The sequence below is a fragment of the Centruroides vittatus genome, unplaced genomic scaffold (genome assembly GCF_030686945.1).
Source record: "Centruroides vittatus isolate TY-2023 unplaced genomic scaffold, ASM3068694v2 contig_922, whole genome shotgun sequence".
NCBI lineage: Eukaryota > Metazoa > Arthropoda > Arachnida > Scorpiones > Buthidae > Centruroides > Centruroides vittatus.
The window spans coordinates 242868-262561 of record NW_027122609.1 but is presented as its reverse complement, the minus strand read 5'-3'; the positions used below and the strand labels follow the sequence as shown (position 1 = coordinate 262561).

The window sequence follows — 19694 nt, the reverse complement described above, 5'->3', positions numbered from 1 at the left end:
TTAATTCATATGAAGCAGAAGGGATGAAGACAATGATAATAAAAAAAAGTTTTGTTAATAACATGCTAATGAAATAGCTTATAATAAATAATTGAGAGTTCCTACAAATCTACTTAATCATGTAAAGGGACATATAAACCATATCTGTAATAGATCTAACTTCTTTCAAATTCAAACAAAAATGAGGAAAGATCTCAGACAGTAAAAACTAATGTCAAAATACCCTCTACTACAGAGGTCTTCAATCTTTTTATGAGAAGGACCATGTGGACTGTAAAAGAAAGTCTGGGGGCAGGTACAAAAGATATAGTCCAAGATTAATCTATATTAAAGCCAAACAATTACCGAATTTTCAGGCTACATTTACCACTACTAATAATTATTAAGTACAAAGTAATTTGCCACTAGAAATAGGCAATTATGCCCACCTCAAGTTTAATAACTATTAATAGTGGTAATGTAGCCTGAAACTCCAGCAATTGTTTGGCTTTAATATAATATTCAGGTTTTAAAATCTTTATATATCAAAGATTAATCTTAAGATATTTTAAAATAAAACCTAGAAACTGTATTGCAGTTTGCACATGGTTTCAAAAACTAGTACGTTACTGAAATTGATTTTCATCAATTTCAAGGATGAAAAGCAAATCTCAGAGGCATGTCAAGCTATGTTCGACCCAACATTATTGCAAACAACACAGGCACACCTGACTGGATAACAAAAGAAAAATTTATAAAAAAGAAAACTTTCAAAATGTGTAGGAATCAAAGTCATATGCACTCCAAAGTAAAATGCTACTAGCACCAGAAAGAATCAATTTAAAAAAGTTTTATCTGAGGTAGGTCCTAGAAGTGGACTGAAAACATTGGTAATATAATAGTTTTCAACCCTTGTGCAAAGCACAATAAGGTTTATAGGTTTTATTTATAATTAATGCTTTGTTGTTAGAAGATTAAGATATTTTTTATTTCTGAACAATAATGGACATAAATCAGTGAAAAATTTCCAACTGTTTTTCAAAAGAATGTCATCAAAATTGGGGATAAATTTTATGGCATCTAATATTAAAACTTTCTGTAGATATTTGTTGGGCAGTGATGTTCAATATTTTGATTTTATATATTTTATTTTCAAAAAGGTTGATTTGCATAGGTATGTAAAAGTAAAAATACAAAATATTACTAGTGAGAACTTTGTAAGACTTAAAATTCCCTTCTGGCAGAAATTTGTAAAAATTTAACAAACTATTTTCTTTAAATAGGATTTTATAGAAATCATTTGTGGCAAGGTCTATTAGGATGCTTGAATTAATAGGATAAAACTAGGCAACATATGGGCAATCTGCTGTGTGGGTGTGCTTCCTGAGAAGTTTTTATGGGAACTGGCTCTTATTCAGGTGTTATGTGTTTAACACATGAAGAAAATCCAGAAAACTCCACATGACTAGCTTATTGGTAAGGCATAAACCCATGACCAACTGCCAGTGTTCAGTGGTTTTATCTGCTGCCACTGATGGACTGGTAAAGTCTATTAACTCTAGTTGACTTTTCAAAAGTTTGAATGCTTTAAACAAGTTCAAATGTTGATGATAAAACATAGTGAAAATTAGCTAAGCAGACTGAATAAATATGCTTGAGTCATATTTGGCCTGTGGGCCATAAATTGGAGACCTTTAGATATGAATTAATAAATCAATAAAATGTAAATTATAATAAAGGTTATGTAGTATAAAAATGTTAATTTGACAGTATAACAAGATTAAGATATGTATACAATTATTAAAAAAATATATGATAAAAAAGAAATACTTGCATATAAATTACAATGGAAATTGTTGTCTGATTAAGTTGTCATATTTTAAAAAGTTTTTAAATAGGATATAAACAAAGGTCAGAAAGTATAGGCTTACATTTATGTATATTTATTAACATTACATTACAATTTCTGTTAAAGTAAACAATATGAGTCAATAAAAGCCAATAGGAAATTCTAATGGTAGGCATACTCTGTTGGTTTCCATTGGGATGTAAAAACCAATTGAAACCAATAAAAATTTTAGTAGATACAGTAATGACCATGGAAATTGTATCACCTATCATATATACCAAAAAATGTTCATAAATGTGCAAAGCAAAGTAGCATATTTAAACTATGATTGTAATTTATAATGATTTATTACATATAATACCACATTGAAGTTAAGTGTTATTTCACACCATAGCCTTATTAATACTGTTAATGAGCACTCTTGCAAAAACTTATCATTCACTATTAGGTAAAATTAGGTAATACAGATATGGGTAACATTGCATACCCACTTACCACATCACATAGTTTGTCCACTCATTTTAACACTTGTCTGCTCTTCCTACTTTACTTTCAGTTTGGAGGAACTAGTAGTAAGTTCTCAAAGACTGAGATACTTTAGCATCTTATCCTGGCACACTGTACTCACCTGCTTATCTCATGATCCAATTATTTTTTCAATGTTGCCATATTTGCATCTCCTTTGTAACAAATGCACAATTGTTGATTGATGACAATGTACACACTGCACTATTTCATAAGAGGATAAACTTCCAGCATTCAAAGCAACAATTACAGATTTTTTATGTGGTGTTAACTGTCAAAAAAATCTCCATTTTGCTGTAAAAGCATATCAATTTCACACAAGTTGTCACACCAATGGACAGTGCAATTACAGTACCAGAAACATTGCTCAGTAGACTCAGTATCATTCAACAAATGAATATCATTTTCATGTTTATGATGTCATGGATGAATGCAGTCTTTACTGCTTTTTGCAGGTCTGCAAGAAAATGACACTTTAATTTAAAATATAAAGGCATTTCTATAGGATTTTATAGGTGATGCAAAAGTAAAATTTTTAAAATAACATTGTGTATATGATATTAGATTTAAAATTATACAATTAACCAAAGATATCACTTGTTAATTTCAATATTCCCATTTGAAAATTTCATGTTCATATAATTAAAATTAGTTCGAAGCTGTATCCAGATTGATGCTATAACTTTACTATAATTTTGTCAAGAGGACAAGTCAGAAAAAAAAATAATCTTTAAAATAGATTGGAACCATTAATATATTATAACTTATACTTTACTTTCATGTAACATATCATGTGGCATATATGTAGTATGGACACATAAGATGTTCTCATTTTAGCACAGAATATTTACGATAAAATATTTAGTGCATTTAAGCCATCCTATGCTTTTGGCACTTGTTTCCTTTTGTTTTAAAAATAGTTAGACAATTTTCTTGCAGGTCTATGATTATTATTAACTCCTCTTTTAATAAGTTCCACAATATATATTGGGTTGGGGAAAAAGAAATACATTATTTTTACGTTTATTTCAAGACTTTATTTAACGTGGTTCGGATTGTTCGATTTAGGTCAAATATGCACTGTTTTGTTTTATAATTTGTTGCCATTTTAAAGGTAACTTCATAATGCCTCTCTCATAGAAGCCCTGGTCCCTATTGGCAAAAAACTCAACTAAGCGATTTTCACAATCTTCTCTTGATGCCAATTTTTTATCACTAAGGAAGTTTTGCAATGATAAAAAAAGATGGTAATTGCTTGGTGCCAGGTCCGGACCATAAGGTGGATGCATCAAAACTTCCCAACCAAGCTCCTGGAGTTTCTGGCGAGTCACTATAGATGTGTGTGGCCTGGCATTGTCCTGATGAAAAACAACACCTCTCCTGTTGGCCAATTCTGGCCGCTTCTGGTCAATCGCTAGCTTCCAATGGTTTAATTGTTTACAGTAGAGGTCCAAATTTAATGTTTGACCATATGGAAGCAGCTCATAGTAGATGATTCCTTTACAGTCCCACCAAATGCACAGCAAAACCTTCCTGGCCATTATTCCTGGTTTGGCCACCGTTTGAGCTGCTTCACTGCGCTTTGATCACACTTGTTTTCGCACAATATTGTCATATGTGACCCATTTCTCATCCCCAGTCACCATCCATTTAAGAAATGGGTTGATTTCGTTCCATTTGGCCAAAGCTTTGCAGATGGAAATTCGATCCATCATGTTTTTTGCGTCAATTCGTGTGGCACCCAAACAGCAAGCTTTTTTTTGAATCCAGCTTTAAGCAGATAGTTTAAAACTATTTTGTCGTCAATCTTTAGCTCCTGGGCGATGCTACAACTGCTAACATGCTGGCCCATTTCAATCATTTCCATGATTTTATCGACATTTTTTATGACGGACCTACCTATGCAAGGTGATCTTTAACATCGAAATTACCAGAATGGAATCAACGAAACCAAAACTGTGCATAATTGGCTGTGACAGTATCAGGACCATAAACATCATTCACAATTTCAGCCGCCTGGCTTGCATTTTTGCTTTTATCAAAGCAAAATTGTAAAATATACCAAATTTTCTCTTTGGTAACTTCCATCTTTTACACCCTATAACTCAAACTAAATCGACCAATCAAAAAACTGTAACAGAATTTTTTTAGTACAGAATGTCACTTTTCCAATGAGCACAAGTCTGAACTTGTTTGATCAATACTTTACGAGATATATATCACTACAGCCATCTAGCAACAAAATAATGGATTTCTTTTTCCCCAACCTAATATATTTCATTAATCTATTTGTTTCTTATTATGGAAAATAGCTTTCAATATATGCCAATGGAGTTAGTATACTTGTGCTTTCATAGTCATAGTCATAGTGATGGTGAGTTCAAATGGAAGTTCAAGATTGTAATCTATACAAAGATTTCCCCAAGTAGGAAATTTAGACATAAAGGTAGGAAGAGGACATATGGCAACACTACATCTGATAGAACAATAGTTTACAAAAGAATATAGATGTAAACTAAAGTTTACATACATTTTATTAGGTGAATACTTCAAAAAGTTCATTTTGTAATTACATTTGCAGAAATTGGATTCTGGATCATCAAATGAATTAGACAGTTTTGGAGATGTGTTACTTTAATAGGTTTAGATTATAAATTAGTTTTAAAAATGAAAAGAAGTTACAGGTGTTGTGTAAAGTTTAGTACAGTATCTCAATAGATTCATTCTAATTTCTGAAGATGGATTTTTGAAAGTTTGAAATGTTTGTTTACTTTGTATTTTCTTAATAAACTCTGATAAATAAATTAAAAAATAAAATTATTTATAACTTGCAGTTGTTGGTATAGATTTCAAAATTTTGTAAATGGCCTCTATTCAGATCCTGTTGCAACTCCACTCATCAAAAATTAAATAGCTGGCCTCAGATTAGATTTTGGTTGACTATTGATCTGAAGCCCAATCATTATATCTATTTGACTGAGAGTCTGTTAAGATATTGATTATATAATTTTTAATCTATTCACCATTTTTATCAGTAAGATTTTATATTTTATAAAAAAATTTTTATGAAGTTAAACTTTAATTATTATTTAGTATCATCATATAAAACTTTCATTATGCAAAACATTATTCAATATCCATATTTAAAGCAATAATTTTATTAGGTGTTATTAAGAATATATTACATTTATAAATTTTAAATTAATTTCAGACAACAATACTATATTTGCAACAGGTGTTTTCACATCTGCTGAATTATATAGGTTATCTAAAGGTTAGTATTTCTAAAAAATATAAATATTGTATTAGTAGTTAATTATAATATGTAATATACAGAAAGGATATTTTTTTATTTAAGAGTGAATACAAAGTTGCAAAGAGTTGTGTCATGCCTGTATATTGTTAAATTCATATTCAATAGATTCACTCTTAAATGAAATAGATTTATTAATATATTCATAATTATATTGTCAATATATCTATAAATTAATTTATATTTATAAATTTTTACTTAATATGATTTCTCTTTCTTACTTTCAGCATCAATTATGCATCCACTTAATAACAATCAGCCACCATTAAATATGATAAAAATAGAATCACCAACCTATTATTGCAATAGTTATTCCTCGCCACCCGATCATAGGACATTAACCGCAAGTACAGGAGGACCTATTGTTGGTGTGCCATCTCACAATAATCACGGTCCTCCTCATCATCACCCAGCTAGTCCTACTTTGGAATCTCGTAATATGAATAAAAGACTTCGGAGGATTTCATCGACAGACGACGATTTAGACAAGACGTCCGCTGACATAAGTACTTTCTATACACATAGTCCAGCCAATATGCACAGTCATACACCTTGGGGAAATGAAATGGAACATAGTAAGGAAAAAATGTTACTATTTCATATAATTATAATTAGAAATTTTTTGTTTTCAAAATTAAATAAATAAAAATGTAACTTTGATTAAAACTTACTTTAACTGCAAATTTTTTAAATTTATTTTTTTAATTATTTATTATCAACTAAATATAGTGTGCAGCAATTCATAAAATAATAAACATTCTTAGATTGAATGAACTGAACAGTTTAATGATCATTCCCACGATATTTTAACAAACAAGAAATATAACATAAATTTATATACAAACATGATATATTTTGAACAGAAAAATGTAATAAATAAATAGAATTTTATTTGCTGGAAATTAGATTAGTGTGCTTGTGTAGAAATGGTTTTGCATCTTTGCTATTTCAAGTTAATAATCATTGTTTTTGATTTTAAAATTATAGTATGATTATAATTTTTTTACATCATTAAATAGGGTGACTCAAATGTAATGCAGAATTTAAATTTTAAAAATAATGGATTATTTATTCATTAATTGGCAAAGTTGTTACATCATTTTAAAAGGGTAAACGTTGCAATAAAATATGGAATACAATATCTGACAAATGCCCCCACAATTCTTCTGACACACTGATATTCTTTTGACAAAATTTTCAATTACATTTTCACATAATTGCAGCTCAATTTTGTTGATAACTTTTCAAATTTCTGCTTTCAATTCAGAAATTGTTCTTGTTTTAGTGGCATAAGCTTTGGACTTTACAAATCCTAGAGAAAACATTGCATTTGTCAGATCTTTGGCATGATCTTGGTGGCCAATTCTGATTGCTGTTGTTGAGATGAGTCACTCATGAAATTTCTGCTGCAATAACTTGGTTGTTTCATGTGCCTTACAGGTGGCACTATCCTGCTGGAACTATATGTTACTTAAATCCATGCTGTCCAAATGAGACCACAAAAACTCCAATATCATTTTGCAGTAACACACACATCATTAACAATAACTGCATTTTCAACCTCGTTTTTGAAGAAATATGGTCCAATCACTCCACAGTCCAAAATCCACACCAAACTGCCACTCGTTGCATTGGGCATGTATTGGTTGTTCTTTGCACAGTCGTTTCATTTGGCATATTTCTCTGACCAAAACTACCACCATATAATTTGTGCATAGTTGAAGCAAAACGTCCTCCCTACTTGTAATAAGTTTTGATAATCATTATGTGCCTCCTGTATATCTCTTTGTATTAACTAACTGCAATGTATTTATTAAAAGATGTCACCTTATATGACACTGTCAACTAGTGTTGCCACCAGGCTGGTTTTCACCTGGACAAGCCGGTTTTTAAATCCATGGTCTGGATTGATTATTAATTTGTTCAGTTTTTGTAGAAATCGTGAAATTATGATGAAACAAAATAAATTTATAAAAATATTTGCGATTATTTTATTTTAACATGTAGTGAGTATGGTATTAATAAAAATCGGTCTCACAGTTGGTAAGGAAAACGCAAGGGTCGTACAAAGAATTATCTCTCGGACACAGGTTTCAGGAAGGAAAACTTAAACTTTATATATATATATGACAAAAAAATACAACAATCAAAACACTACTACATTAATTGCTAAAATAAAGAACTGCTTAGCCTAATAGTAATATTTACAGTATATAACAATGAAGAGTACATGCTGAGAGAACCAACACATTCATTAAATATTGTTCGATCTGAACAAAAAATTTTTTCAACAGGAACAGGTGCACTACACACTTGTATGGGTTATTCCCTTTATCCTTTATCTCTCATCAACAGTTATTACACTCTGGGTGGAATATCTGTGTGGATGCAAACGGATTTGTCCAAACCTGAGTCCAGCTACCTTCAACCCTTACTTCGTTTCCTCCTTTGTCCTAGCTTCCTCATCTTAGTATCCTTTCGCTAGAGTACTTTTCCACTCTGTCCATGGTGAAGTCCCAAGGAAAAAAAAATCCTCATGCATGTTATACACTCCCTTTTATAACCCCCGCCATCCGGGGCTTTTAGCCAGTTACATTATGTCATCACAACCAACCCCAGACCAATGAGTGGTTGCCGAAGACAGAGGTACGCGACAAACGGAAAGTTTTACAAAAAAAAATATCGCGACAATGTAGGGCTCCAATGCAGGGCTGATCCTGATACACATAAAAAAATAAAAGGAAGAAAAAAAAATATATGTATAACAAATTAGTGACAGAGTACTACAAACAGTTAAAGACTAAGTTTACACCCCTCGCCCAAACTTATCCCTAGGCTGAGAGTGACAGAAAATGTACTTTTAAAATTTTAATTTGCAAATATCTCTGACAAATATTAGGTTTGTTCCAACACAAGTCCCTAACCAGTTTAAAACTGGCATGCACATTAGTCAGTTCTTGGCGGTAAAATGACATTGCACATGCCTCGTATGGTTTCAAATTCAAACCAGTCAGGGACTTGTGTTGGAACAAACCTATTGTTCGGGTCAGCAATTTTGAAAAGGCTACACTACTGCCAACCCAATGGGAGAAAAATAGCACAAAATTTAAAATCCTGCATTAATTTTGGGACACTCTTTATATTAGTTTTTCTATCTAATATTACAAATTATTATTAAATCAGTTTTATCAAAAAATGGACTAAGTATTTTGAGAATAAATATAAAAATAGTTCTTATTTTACTTATATGATTACTTTATCTTCCAATAGTATTATGAATACACATTTCTAATTAGTATTAAAATAAAACCAAGCAATAAAACTTCAAATGAACAAAAAGTAATTCTCTATATAATTTTGATCCTGACTAATGAAATTAAATATATTCTTCTATTTTCAAATTATTTATAAAATTCAAAAAAAAAAAAAAATATGGAATTTACAAATAATAAAAGAGAGAAAATGAAATACAGTCGACTCCGCATAAGTCAACACCCAAATAACTCGTCACTTGTCGGTTATGTAGTCAATTTTTTGTGGTCCCGGTCGACTTACATAGGCATTAATGTACAATAAGCTGTGTGGTGTAAACTCATTTTTTCAGGAAGGGAGTCGACTTATCAGATGTCTAAAAAGTGTGAAACAGAAAAAGTATGTTGATTTATCCAGTGGTGTTGAGTTAAATGATGTCGAGTAAACCGAGTTTTTTAACATTAATAACATTATTGCCTATGTAAGTCGGCCGGGACCACAAAAAACGACTAATTAACCTATGGTGTAGAGTTATCTGGGTGTCAACTTATGCGGAGTCGACCGTATATATAATGATGGAAGCATTTTTTTCTTCTGATGACTTATACACACTAAATTATATTTTTATACAATACATATGTTTTGAAAAGTCCATGTAAAACACACGTAAAAGATGTCCTATGGAAAAATAGAAGGTTGGATCAACCTTAAAAATCAATAAAAAATAAATCAATTAATGTAATAGGATGTGTTAAACAAAATATTTCGATTTTAGTTACTAAATCAGCAGGATAAATTTATCTTACTTATCGGCAAAACCCTTTAAAAAGGGTAAATTTATTGAAACATGTTAGATCAAAACAAATCATCGAATAATAGAATTGAATTTCTTTTATAGACTATGTTAAATCAAATTTATGTAAAAAACCCATATAAAAACAGAATTGGTATATTACAATTTTTCACAGTTCAGAGCTAAAAATATTGTGTAAAAAGCTTCTAGAATTAGGAAACAATGCATTTTTTTTTTCAAATTTAAATTGTGCATTCAGTATGACAGTTGTAATGTTCAATATTATTATTAGTTAATATATTAGTATTAAAAGAATTGAATTCATATAGAAAATCTTCCAGACATTAAAAGATCATTATTATCAAAATAATGCTATTGTAATAGGATAAACTTTCATTACAACCTGACATTAAAAGCTAAACAGTTTTGACTTTTTGATTTTTTAGTTTACATTGTTAATGGTCATAACTTATAATGCTTTTTATACATTTTTATAAATGTATATATTTAAATTCAAAATCAATACATTTATCAATTTATCAAATAGAATATTTTTGCCTAATTTCACCAAAAATGTGTTAACTTTTAATGTGTAATTATCAGTTTTAATATAATTCACTATCACTAATATTTATTAAAAGATTTAACAATTTTTGAATTACAGTTTAACTGTCATCTAAATGAAAAAAGAATAATTTAATATGAAAACAGTAAATTTTTGTGATTACTAAATGTTGACTATAAAAATAAAGAATTGTGTAACAACTGTAAAGATTATTTTCATATCAAGATAGGAATCTCACGAGCAAGGAGTATATAATTTTACTTATTCACAGCTGTTAGCACTTAAGAAGTTAGCATCATATCTTAGGTCTTTGTCCCTCAAGATTACTCTCAGATAATCATTTGAAAGGAACTGAATGGATCTTAGAGCCAATTGAAGATGTATGCCAAAGAAAAATCTGGCACCCACAGAGACAAATCTGTGTTTTATTACACAGTTGCCAGAGCCTGTCAAAAGAAAATACACACTGTCCCTTTAAACTATTTTATATATTAGAAAAAATTGTTTAAGCCATTACTGTGTATTTAGACAATCTTTAATTTGTATTCATCTTTGACTATCAAAATGTTTTACTTTTGTCAATCATTTTTGGCATGAGAATACTATGACTAATGTAGTTTCATAAGTTGATTTAAAGTAAATTTAAAATAATAACAATTTTTTAAATACAGATATGTTATAGAAATGTTCTTCTATATTGCTTAGAAACATAAAAGTGAGTTTATATAGCAGTGTAATATTTTAAAAATAAAGAAATTCATTCTAAAATCTCATCAGCTTCTTATAAAATCTCATTGTTTGCTTGCTGGAGTATGGAGTTGGCCTTATTTTTATAATTGTTATACTCAGCATCACATATATATATCTAAATGGAGACGATACAGCATAATTTCAGAAGATAGTTTCAGCATTAAAATTAAGAATTTGATTTTTCAGAGGAATTATCACTGCATAAAGTCAAATGGACAGAACAAATTTATAATTTTTGTTGCAACAGTATTTCATCCTCTTAGGAGTATTATTATTGATTCAATATTAAATATTATTAGTATTAAATATTAGGAATACAGTAAATATATTTTAAATTATTATTTTTTGAGCCTCATATTTGAATTCTTAAATTTCTCCTTTCATTTTGCTATTCCATTTCTCTTCCTTTTTATACATTGTTAGTTTATTTATAAATTCTTGCATAACAATATGTTCTCTGGAAATATTTTGTTCTTATCAATTCATTCTCTTTTATACATATATAATGTATATTAAGCCCTAGATATAATACTAACTTTTTACAACATGCATATTTTTGTCTTAACAAAACAATTATTCTTACCAAAAAATGGTCCCTTCTTTTTCTTATATATTGAAGCTCTTGTATAATAATAATATACCGGTATGAATTTTACATCTAGTTTGTCATGTTCTTACTATATGATAAGTTTTGTTTAAGAATTTTTCTATTTGTTTATCTATATTGTTCACATTCAGCATTCTTTTCCTAGTGACTGAAGCATATTTCTTTAATTTTTATTTAAAATTGATTTAATATATATTCTATAATCATTAATAGCTTGTAGTAATGCGTAGTTGGATTGAAGCATACATATCAATCATTTGTTTTGAAATTATTTATTTATAAATATGTCAAATACAAAATTAATTTTTTTATATGCATTTATAAATAATAAAATTTATAAATGCATATAAAAAAGTTAACACAAAACAAAATTAAAAGTGTAAAAAAAGTGTGCATATTCTTGCATCATCTTTTCTCTGAGTTTTCCATACCTTGTTTTAATGTTTATGCAAATGTCTAGATCTATGTTATTCATCGCTTTAGAATGTAAACTAGTTCTGTAGATGATAAGTTTTTTTCTTTTTTTCTCCCAGATACAGGTCACTTCATTTGAATGATACATTAGAGATATGCTGCCAAATTCTATTTCTGCATTTGAATCCAATCCTTCCTGTACTAGGACTACTGGATTCCATTAATTGCAATCATCTCTGAAGTAGAAATAAAGTCTTACATTAAGGATTCATATTTATTATCCTCTAATATTCAGAAATAGGAAGATGTAACTAACTAATAGGAATGAAATCTACTAATGAAGGACTTCTTTGAATTGCTGGATTCTAATGAATAGATTTTTAGCATTCAAATAAATGATCATATTCTGACATTTTACTGAACATTTGAAAACAACATTTGATTGAATGACAACTGCATTTTTGGGTCTCACAATGGATACAAAATGGTAATAAGCATTTCTTGATGAAATAGCCTCATACATAATCAGTATAGAAGAATATCTTAATTATATAGTAATAGAAGAACTGAAAACATCAATAAAAAATTAATTACGAAATGAATTTATGACTTACTTAAAAGTACTTTACAGATTATTTTGTTTCCTTGCAAACAAATAGTTAAAATGGTTTAAGCTATTTTAAAAATAGAATATTGTTTCAGAAGAGAATTATTTTCATCATTTGATTAGACAATAGAATAAAGGATACTTATTTTCATGATGAAATTGTTAATTTTTACTGCTTGAAACTTGCGTTCTAAAACATACTTAATTTAAAATGACATTTATCAGTAAAGTATCAAAATATGTTTCTACTGCAAACAAATTCAGTTTTAGTCTCTTTCACTTTTTTGATGTTGAATAATTTTTTTATTTCCGTTTCTTGGTAATATGTTAATCCAACAAATTCTTCCTTGTTGATCAGTTTACCATGACAAATAAAATTTATATACTGAGTAATAACTTATGTAATTATTATTATTATTTTGTTTATATTATTAAATTTTCTGAACTAATCATCAGTTCTATTTTATGAAATGTGAATGCTAAAAATAATAAAAATCCAGACTTATGTATTTATAATGTATTATTTTTCTTTAGCACTAATATACAGTAGCATTCTGTACATTACATACAGATGTTGGAGCATCCTATGGATGCTCAACATCTGTATAAACCTCTGACATTTTAAGAGAATCTCATTTATTTATTCCTAAAATTTTTTTTTTCTTATTACTTATGTATTTTCTTGTATATCTTATATATACAAGAATGTTGTAGAACTGGCTTAGTTATCTTGTTTAGTTTTTACAAAATTTTAAATAAATAAAACATATTAAAATGTACAATACAAACCTTTTTTCTAAAAGTTTATTTGGTGAAAGCCTTAAATAGAATCAGAATTTCATGATCAGGAAGATAATAATTATATAATTAGTAATATTGTGATGTTGTTACATAGTTAAATTATTATACATAGGAGCAAATTGAATTTATTATTTATATACCGTACACCTACCGTCTGATCCTACCAATCACCATCCAAACTTATAATACAGAAAAGATTCTATACTTCACTTCAATATCAGTAAAACTTTTATTCAGAATATTCTAATTACTATTACATTTGTACATTTGTAAGTGTTATGTAATTCATTTTTAAGAATAATTTGTTGCAAAAGATATTTAAAATGATATAACTTAAGAGATATGAAACTTATTATAGAAATTTAATATATTTATTAACTATTTTGATTTATTACTGTAACAAATATAAGCAAATTCAAATTATGAGTTTATTGTTACATTAGTCATTATAATAAATAGAGGATCAAGAAGTATCCAAAGAGGAGACTAACTTAAAAAATAAAAATATTTAAATAATTGGCAATTATCTTTTATTGACATGTGCATGATTTTTTTGTATCAACAGGGAAGGCTTAAGCCCTTGTATCTCTCCCCTTACACCTGCCACTGATTGCACAAATTCATACAATATTATATTATATTATATGATACCTTTTATATAAGAACATAGTGACAAAAAAATGAATAAAATCTGTTATGGAAAAGTTAATGTAGTTTTGAGAGGAGGTTTTTTAAATAAAACACAAGCTAAATGAATTCTTTAATTAAATGTATGTTGTAATAAAATTTCTGTTAATATTATAACTCTGAAGTATGAACATAATTAGTTTTAGTAACAGTTTTTCTTACTATGCCACACTTTTTTTGTTCACTTCCTGTTGGCCTTTAACCAGGAACACGTACATACAAAATCTTGCAACAACAAATTTAATGTTGTAACAATTTCTTTAAAAATGAGTTATATAATATAAAAGATATGTGTGTTTAGGTGTAGTTATTCTAACAAATTATTCCACCCAAACATTAATAATTTCATGTTGTATTAAAATTTATTCTGAGATTTGTATGTAATTATATTGTATTTATGTTTAATTTTCAATATTTATTCTTATTCTCTTCACATTTTTTATGAAATAATCATTTATATAAAATTCAATTTAAAAATGCATAAATCATTATTTCAATTCATTTTCATTCATAAGATATAAAATGTAATTTAATAATGCATTTTATACCTTACTAATAATTTTAACAATGTTAATTAGTACAGCAATGAAGAGAATTACATAAATCAAGGATTATGTTAATCCTGTATACATAGATGATATGAAAAGTAATGTATGTTTTGTTTTGTTTTATATATCAAATTATTAGGTCAGACTAAATAATTCATGTTAACTTATTTGAAAGTATGTAAACTTTTGTTTTAAACATTATTATTTTTATCCACTTTATTTTATTCATAATTAAAATTAATACCAAAAAATTAATGCTTAACAAACTTCAGGAATCTACAATTTATTTGGATTAAATATTTTTTGAGATTTTACTGTCCCATCTTAGGATTCATACTTATATAGAACAAATCCAAATAAAGAAAAATTTGAAAATTACAATAAATTTAACACAATATTCTAACTGTCTAGCAGTATAGTTTTTGTGTAGTTTAAAATATAAATTAATAACCATGTTTAAAAATACTAAATATAATAAAACTAAGTAAAAACTTTTCTATTAAATGGTTAAAATATTATATAGGTGTCCCTCACATTACACACTTAATTAGTCCAGAGAAATAATCATGTAACATGTAAACATGTAAAGTGAGTTGATTTTAACATGGATAAGATAGGAATTGGGGACTAATCCAAAAAAAGAACAAAGAAAACCTGCAAATGCCATAAACAAATCCATTTTTATTAGTTTATGTAATTAGTACAACACTACAGGCCTGACTCCAACTTCAGCACTGGAGTAAAATCTACACTTCCTTAAACCTGTTATCAGCATATAATGCATATAAGATATACAGCGGGTGACAAATGTTTTCAAACTATCCCATAGTTCTTCCTCGGGTCAACTAGTTTAGGAATGTTTCTGAACGGAGCATATGAAATTCAATGGAATCAAATGTCATTTTGACGAAGTCAGTCTCTCCTGACATGTGCGGTCGTGTGCTGGTGGAGGTAGCTACGAGTTGGCATCTAATAAGGACTGCCGGGCCAGCAGCAGACTCAGCTCCTCTTTTCGGTTGACGCACGTGGTTACCTGGCCAGCTTTATAAATGGCTACGGTTTCTAGCCACTTAAGATGGTCTTGGTGGGGTGTGTTGATGATGACTGCAGCTTTGTCAAACTGCATCTTGACATCGGGATTGGATGCATATGTAACAAGGGCAGAAACCATAGCCATTTATAAAGCCAGCCAGGTAGCCACAAGCGTCAATCAAAAGGAGGAGCTGAGTCTGGCAGTCCTTATTAGATGCTGACCCATAGCTACCTCCACCAGCACACGACCGTGCATGTCAGGCGAGACTGACTTCGTCGAAATGACATTCGATCCTGTTGAATTTCGTATGCTCCGTTCAGAAGCATTCCTAAGCTAGTTGACCTGAGGAAGAACTGCGAGATAGTTCGAAAATGTTTGTCATCCACTGTATATCTTATATGCGTTATGTGCCGGTAACAGGTTTAAGGAAGTGTAAATGTTACAGGCATTGTCAGTCTTCAATTGCATGATGAATGACCTGGATCTGGTGAGATTGATCATAATATTCTTGCTCTTGTGAAGGCCCTGGGGTAGTGGGCAGACAATTTTCAACTTTTTTGATGAAGTGATCAAGATTCAGTTGACAGGCAGTATTCTCCTTCTCTTATAGAATTTTTTTCTTAGCAAGCCAAGGAATTCTGAACACTCTTGCAACTTTGGCACTTCTATCCTCATTAGGGTCATTTTCTTCAATGATTCTAACTGAACTGTCAATGTGCTTAACAAATTCAGCCATTTGCTTTGTTGAAAGCTGTTTGATGGACTTAAGGACATCAGGTTTTTCCCCTTCAGTATTTTTGTCATTTTTTATTTTTAGAAACCCTTCAATGCTGAGTTCTGTTGAGTGGGACTGCAGCAGTTCATCCACATTTGCCTGGTCTAAATCCTCAAACTCAAAAAAATCTTTCCATGTCAACGATCAGTGTCACATTGCAAATTGGAAAGTTTGTGTTCAGGATCAAATTCATATGAATCAGAAACTTTAGGTCAAATCTTTTTTCCAAACTTCCTTCATACAAGACTGTTTTATTTCTGCTCATGCATATCCAATATTATCACTTGCCATTTTTATGTTAAAGTTCTTCCAGAATTCTTTCACAGACATTTAATCTTTGTCATCGGTATCTTTAATTAGCTGCATGAATGTTCTGGAGATAATAACGCTTGAAAACTGCAATAATACCCTGATCCATGGGTTGGATCAGAGATGTTGTGTTTGGTGGCAGGAACAGAACATTAATATTCTCATGGACATCAATGATGCTTGCAGGATGGTGCATTGCCCAAAATTAGAAGAATTTTGAATGGCATAATAATTTCTCCTTAGAATAGCTCTTGACTACTCATGGATTTTCAAAGTGATAAACCATGAATGGTTTGATTTTATGATCTTCAGATGCATTTCCCCCTAACAATAATGTGAGGTAGTCCTTGGAAGCTTTAAAATCTGGGGCTGTCTTTTCTTCTACAGACAGAAAGGTTCTGCTTGGCATTTATGTCCAGAACAACTGTTTCATTCAGATTGAACAATTGCTAAGGCAAATAACCATCCACCTTATTTACAGCTTGAAGTTATGCTGGAACCTTGCCTGTCAGTTTAAGATTGTGGAATCTATATCATCCCTGAAAAAATGTTCAAACCTCCCAGCACTTGAGAGAAGGATCAAACTTTTGGATCTGAGTCTTTGGCATTCAATTCTTTAAATAATGTCTTCACTGTAGCCTGGATAATCAAAGTGGATAATGGAACAGCATGTTGATTTTGATGTTCAGTTCATTGGGCTAACATCCTTTTCATTTTCTCTATAATCAGTGTCCTTATCTGCATTATCTTATCTGTAGACATTCTAGTTGCACTTTTTCAACTTGTTTTATTTTTTCAGCTTGATTTCTTATTGTTCTTAAAGTTGATTCTGAGTTTCCTGTTGTTCTGACTATAGTATGCTTATTATGTTCATACCTCTTTATAATTTCTTATTTTTCCTCCAGTGATATAGCTTCTTGTTTTTTTCTGTTCAAAGCACCTAGTTCACTCTTGCTTCTTTTGTCCACGTTTGTTGTGAACAAGACAGCAACATTACCATACAACTTCTATCTCTTCAACTGCAGTTCAACTAACCATGCATTGCCTTATCTATGCACAAGGTCATGATATCACTGCATATAGTGACTAAAACTTCAACTTGCCATTCAGTTACTTTATTTTTATTTTATTTTAATAAAATACATTATAGTGAAAACACACAAAGTGAGATCATGTATAACAAGGGATACCTATATTCAAATTTATTATGATATATTTTTGAATTTGTTCTTTATTCAAATTTCTTATATATGTATTGATCTGAAGATGTAATGATAAAATGTCTAAAACAGTGTTTAATTCAAATAAATTTTACAGTTAGAATAGAGTGGTGAAATTTGAATAGTCAGATGTATTTCAGCAATTAAAAAATAACAAATGCAGTCTTTGATTTATGTGCTCTTTTTATTGATATAATTTCAAAAGTATATCTTACAAAATACATTGGGCAGAGTCTGTAGTTATAGTTGCTTAAATAAAATCATTGATAAACTAAAACAATTTTATTTTTTAAATAGGTGGAACTCAGCCTATGCATATACAACATACAACCCATACAGATAAAATTAAAACAGAAGCTAGTGGAAATTTTGTCACAGTAAGTGGTGGACCGCTAACACCACACGCTTCGCCGAAAGATGTGGGTATGGCATCTCCTGATATCACATACAGTACAAAGTCAGTAGTGTCACCAGAAGGGAGAGATGGTAAGAAACTTGCTAAAGGGATAAAAAAATCTTTGGCTTCCTCAATTATTATAATATCAATTTACATAAGATTATATATCAAAATTTTATAATTAAGTGATTTGGGTCATTTAATTATTGAAATTCATAGTAGTACATCATAATGCAAAATGTTATTTAAAAATAATTTTTTTTTAATTTTTAAATTCATTTGTGATGGAAATTATACTGAATAATTGTTTCAGAAATGAAAATAAATAAGTCAAAAATTACAAAATTGGACATTGTTTAGGAATTGCATAGCTATTATATATTTTTAAAATACATTTATAAAATAATTTTCATAACAAAACACAAGTTCATTACACTTTATTTATAATATTGTTATTTATTGCATATAAAAATCTGTTAAAATAAATTATTTATATGATTTTAACAATTATATCTGTTTAATAATTAAGTGATTGAATTATATGTTGAAACCCCACATGGAACTATTGGTTGAAACTACATGGAATATCCAGATGTCCTTACTTTTAATATTTTTTCAATAAGTTTTAGTTTCAATATTAGAATTTTATCTTGTAAACTCTAATTATTATGGAATCATTATTATGAATATTATTTATAAAAGAAAAGGAGGAGGACTATGTAGACAACTGCACTTATAGTCAATTGAACATCCATTTAGAAGAATATAAAATGGATATCTAAATGTGTCAACTGCAGCTATTACATATGTTACTAGGAACTATAATATCGAAGTTTGATGAAAATATACACAAAATAATTATATCTGAATCAAGATGGTACCACTGAGGGCAACAGAGGCTTTAAAAAAGAATCAGATGATCAACGCCAAAAAGGAAAATCTAATTTAAATTCATTGACATGATGGCTCAAGTAATATAATCATGATAGCCTTTATAAACAAGATTGTTTAAAAAACAAGACTTGTACAAGACAGTTGCCCATTTTATATTCTTATGAACAATCCCTATCAGTCGACTTTAAGTGCTTTTCAAATTCCTGATTATGTACTTTGGGGTCCTAATGTTAAACAGAATATTCAATTTAGAATGTTGAGTTTCAAATGTTATTTGAATCATATATATCTGATGCTGGAACTGTAAATGTTTCAAAACATTTGTCATTCTCATATTAAAATGTTTTATGTGTTCTTAAACATTTTAAGTGTATGA

The 19694-nt window shown here is 29.3% G+C and overlaps 1 protein-coding gene across 5 annotated transcripts in view; it reads left to right on the top strand.

Annotated features, from left to right (window-relative positions):
• LOC136984543 (nuclear factor 1 X-type-like) overlaps positions 1–19694 on the top strand; it is a 118480-nt gene that overhangs the window by 80121 nt on the left and 18665 nt on the right. For 3 of the 5 annotated variants that reach the window (XM_067281577.1, XM_067281574.1, XM_067281578.1), the window contains exons 7-9: positions 5565–5627; positions 5894–6241; positions 18325–18513. In XM_067281577.1, the coding sequence (XP_067137678.1) occupies positions 5565–5627; positions 5894–6241; positions 18325–18513 (600 nt within the window). The remainder of the gene's footprint in view (positions 1–5564; positions 5628–5893; positions 6242–18324; positions 18514–19694) is intronic. The other 2 variants (XM_067281576.1, XM_067281575.1) reach the window with 2 other exon arrangements.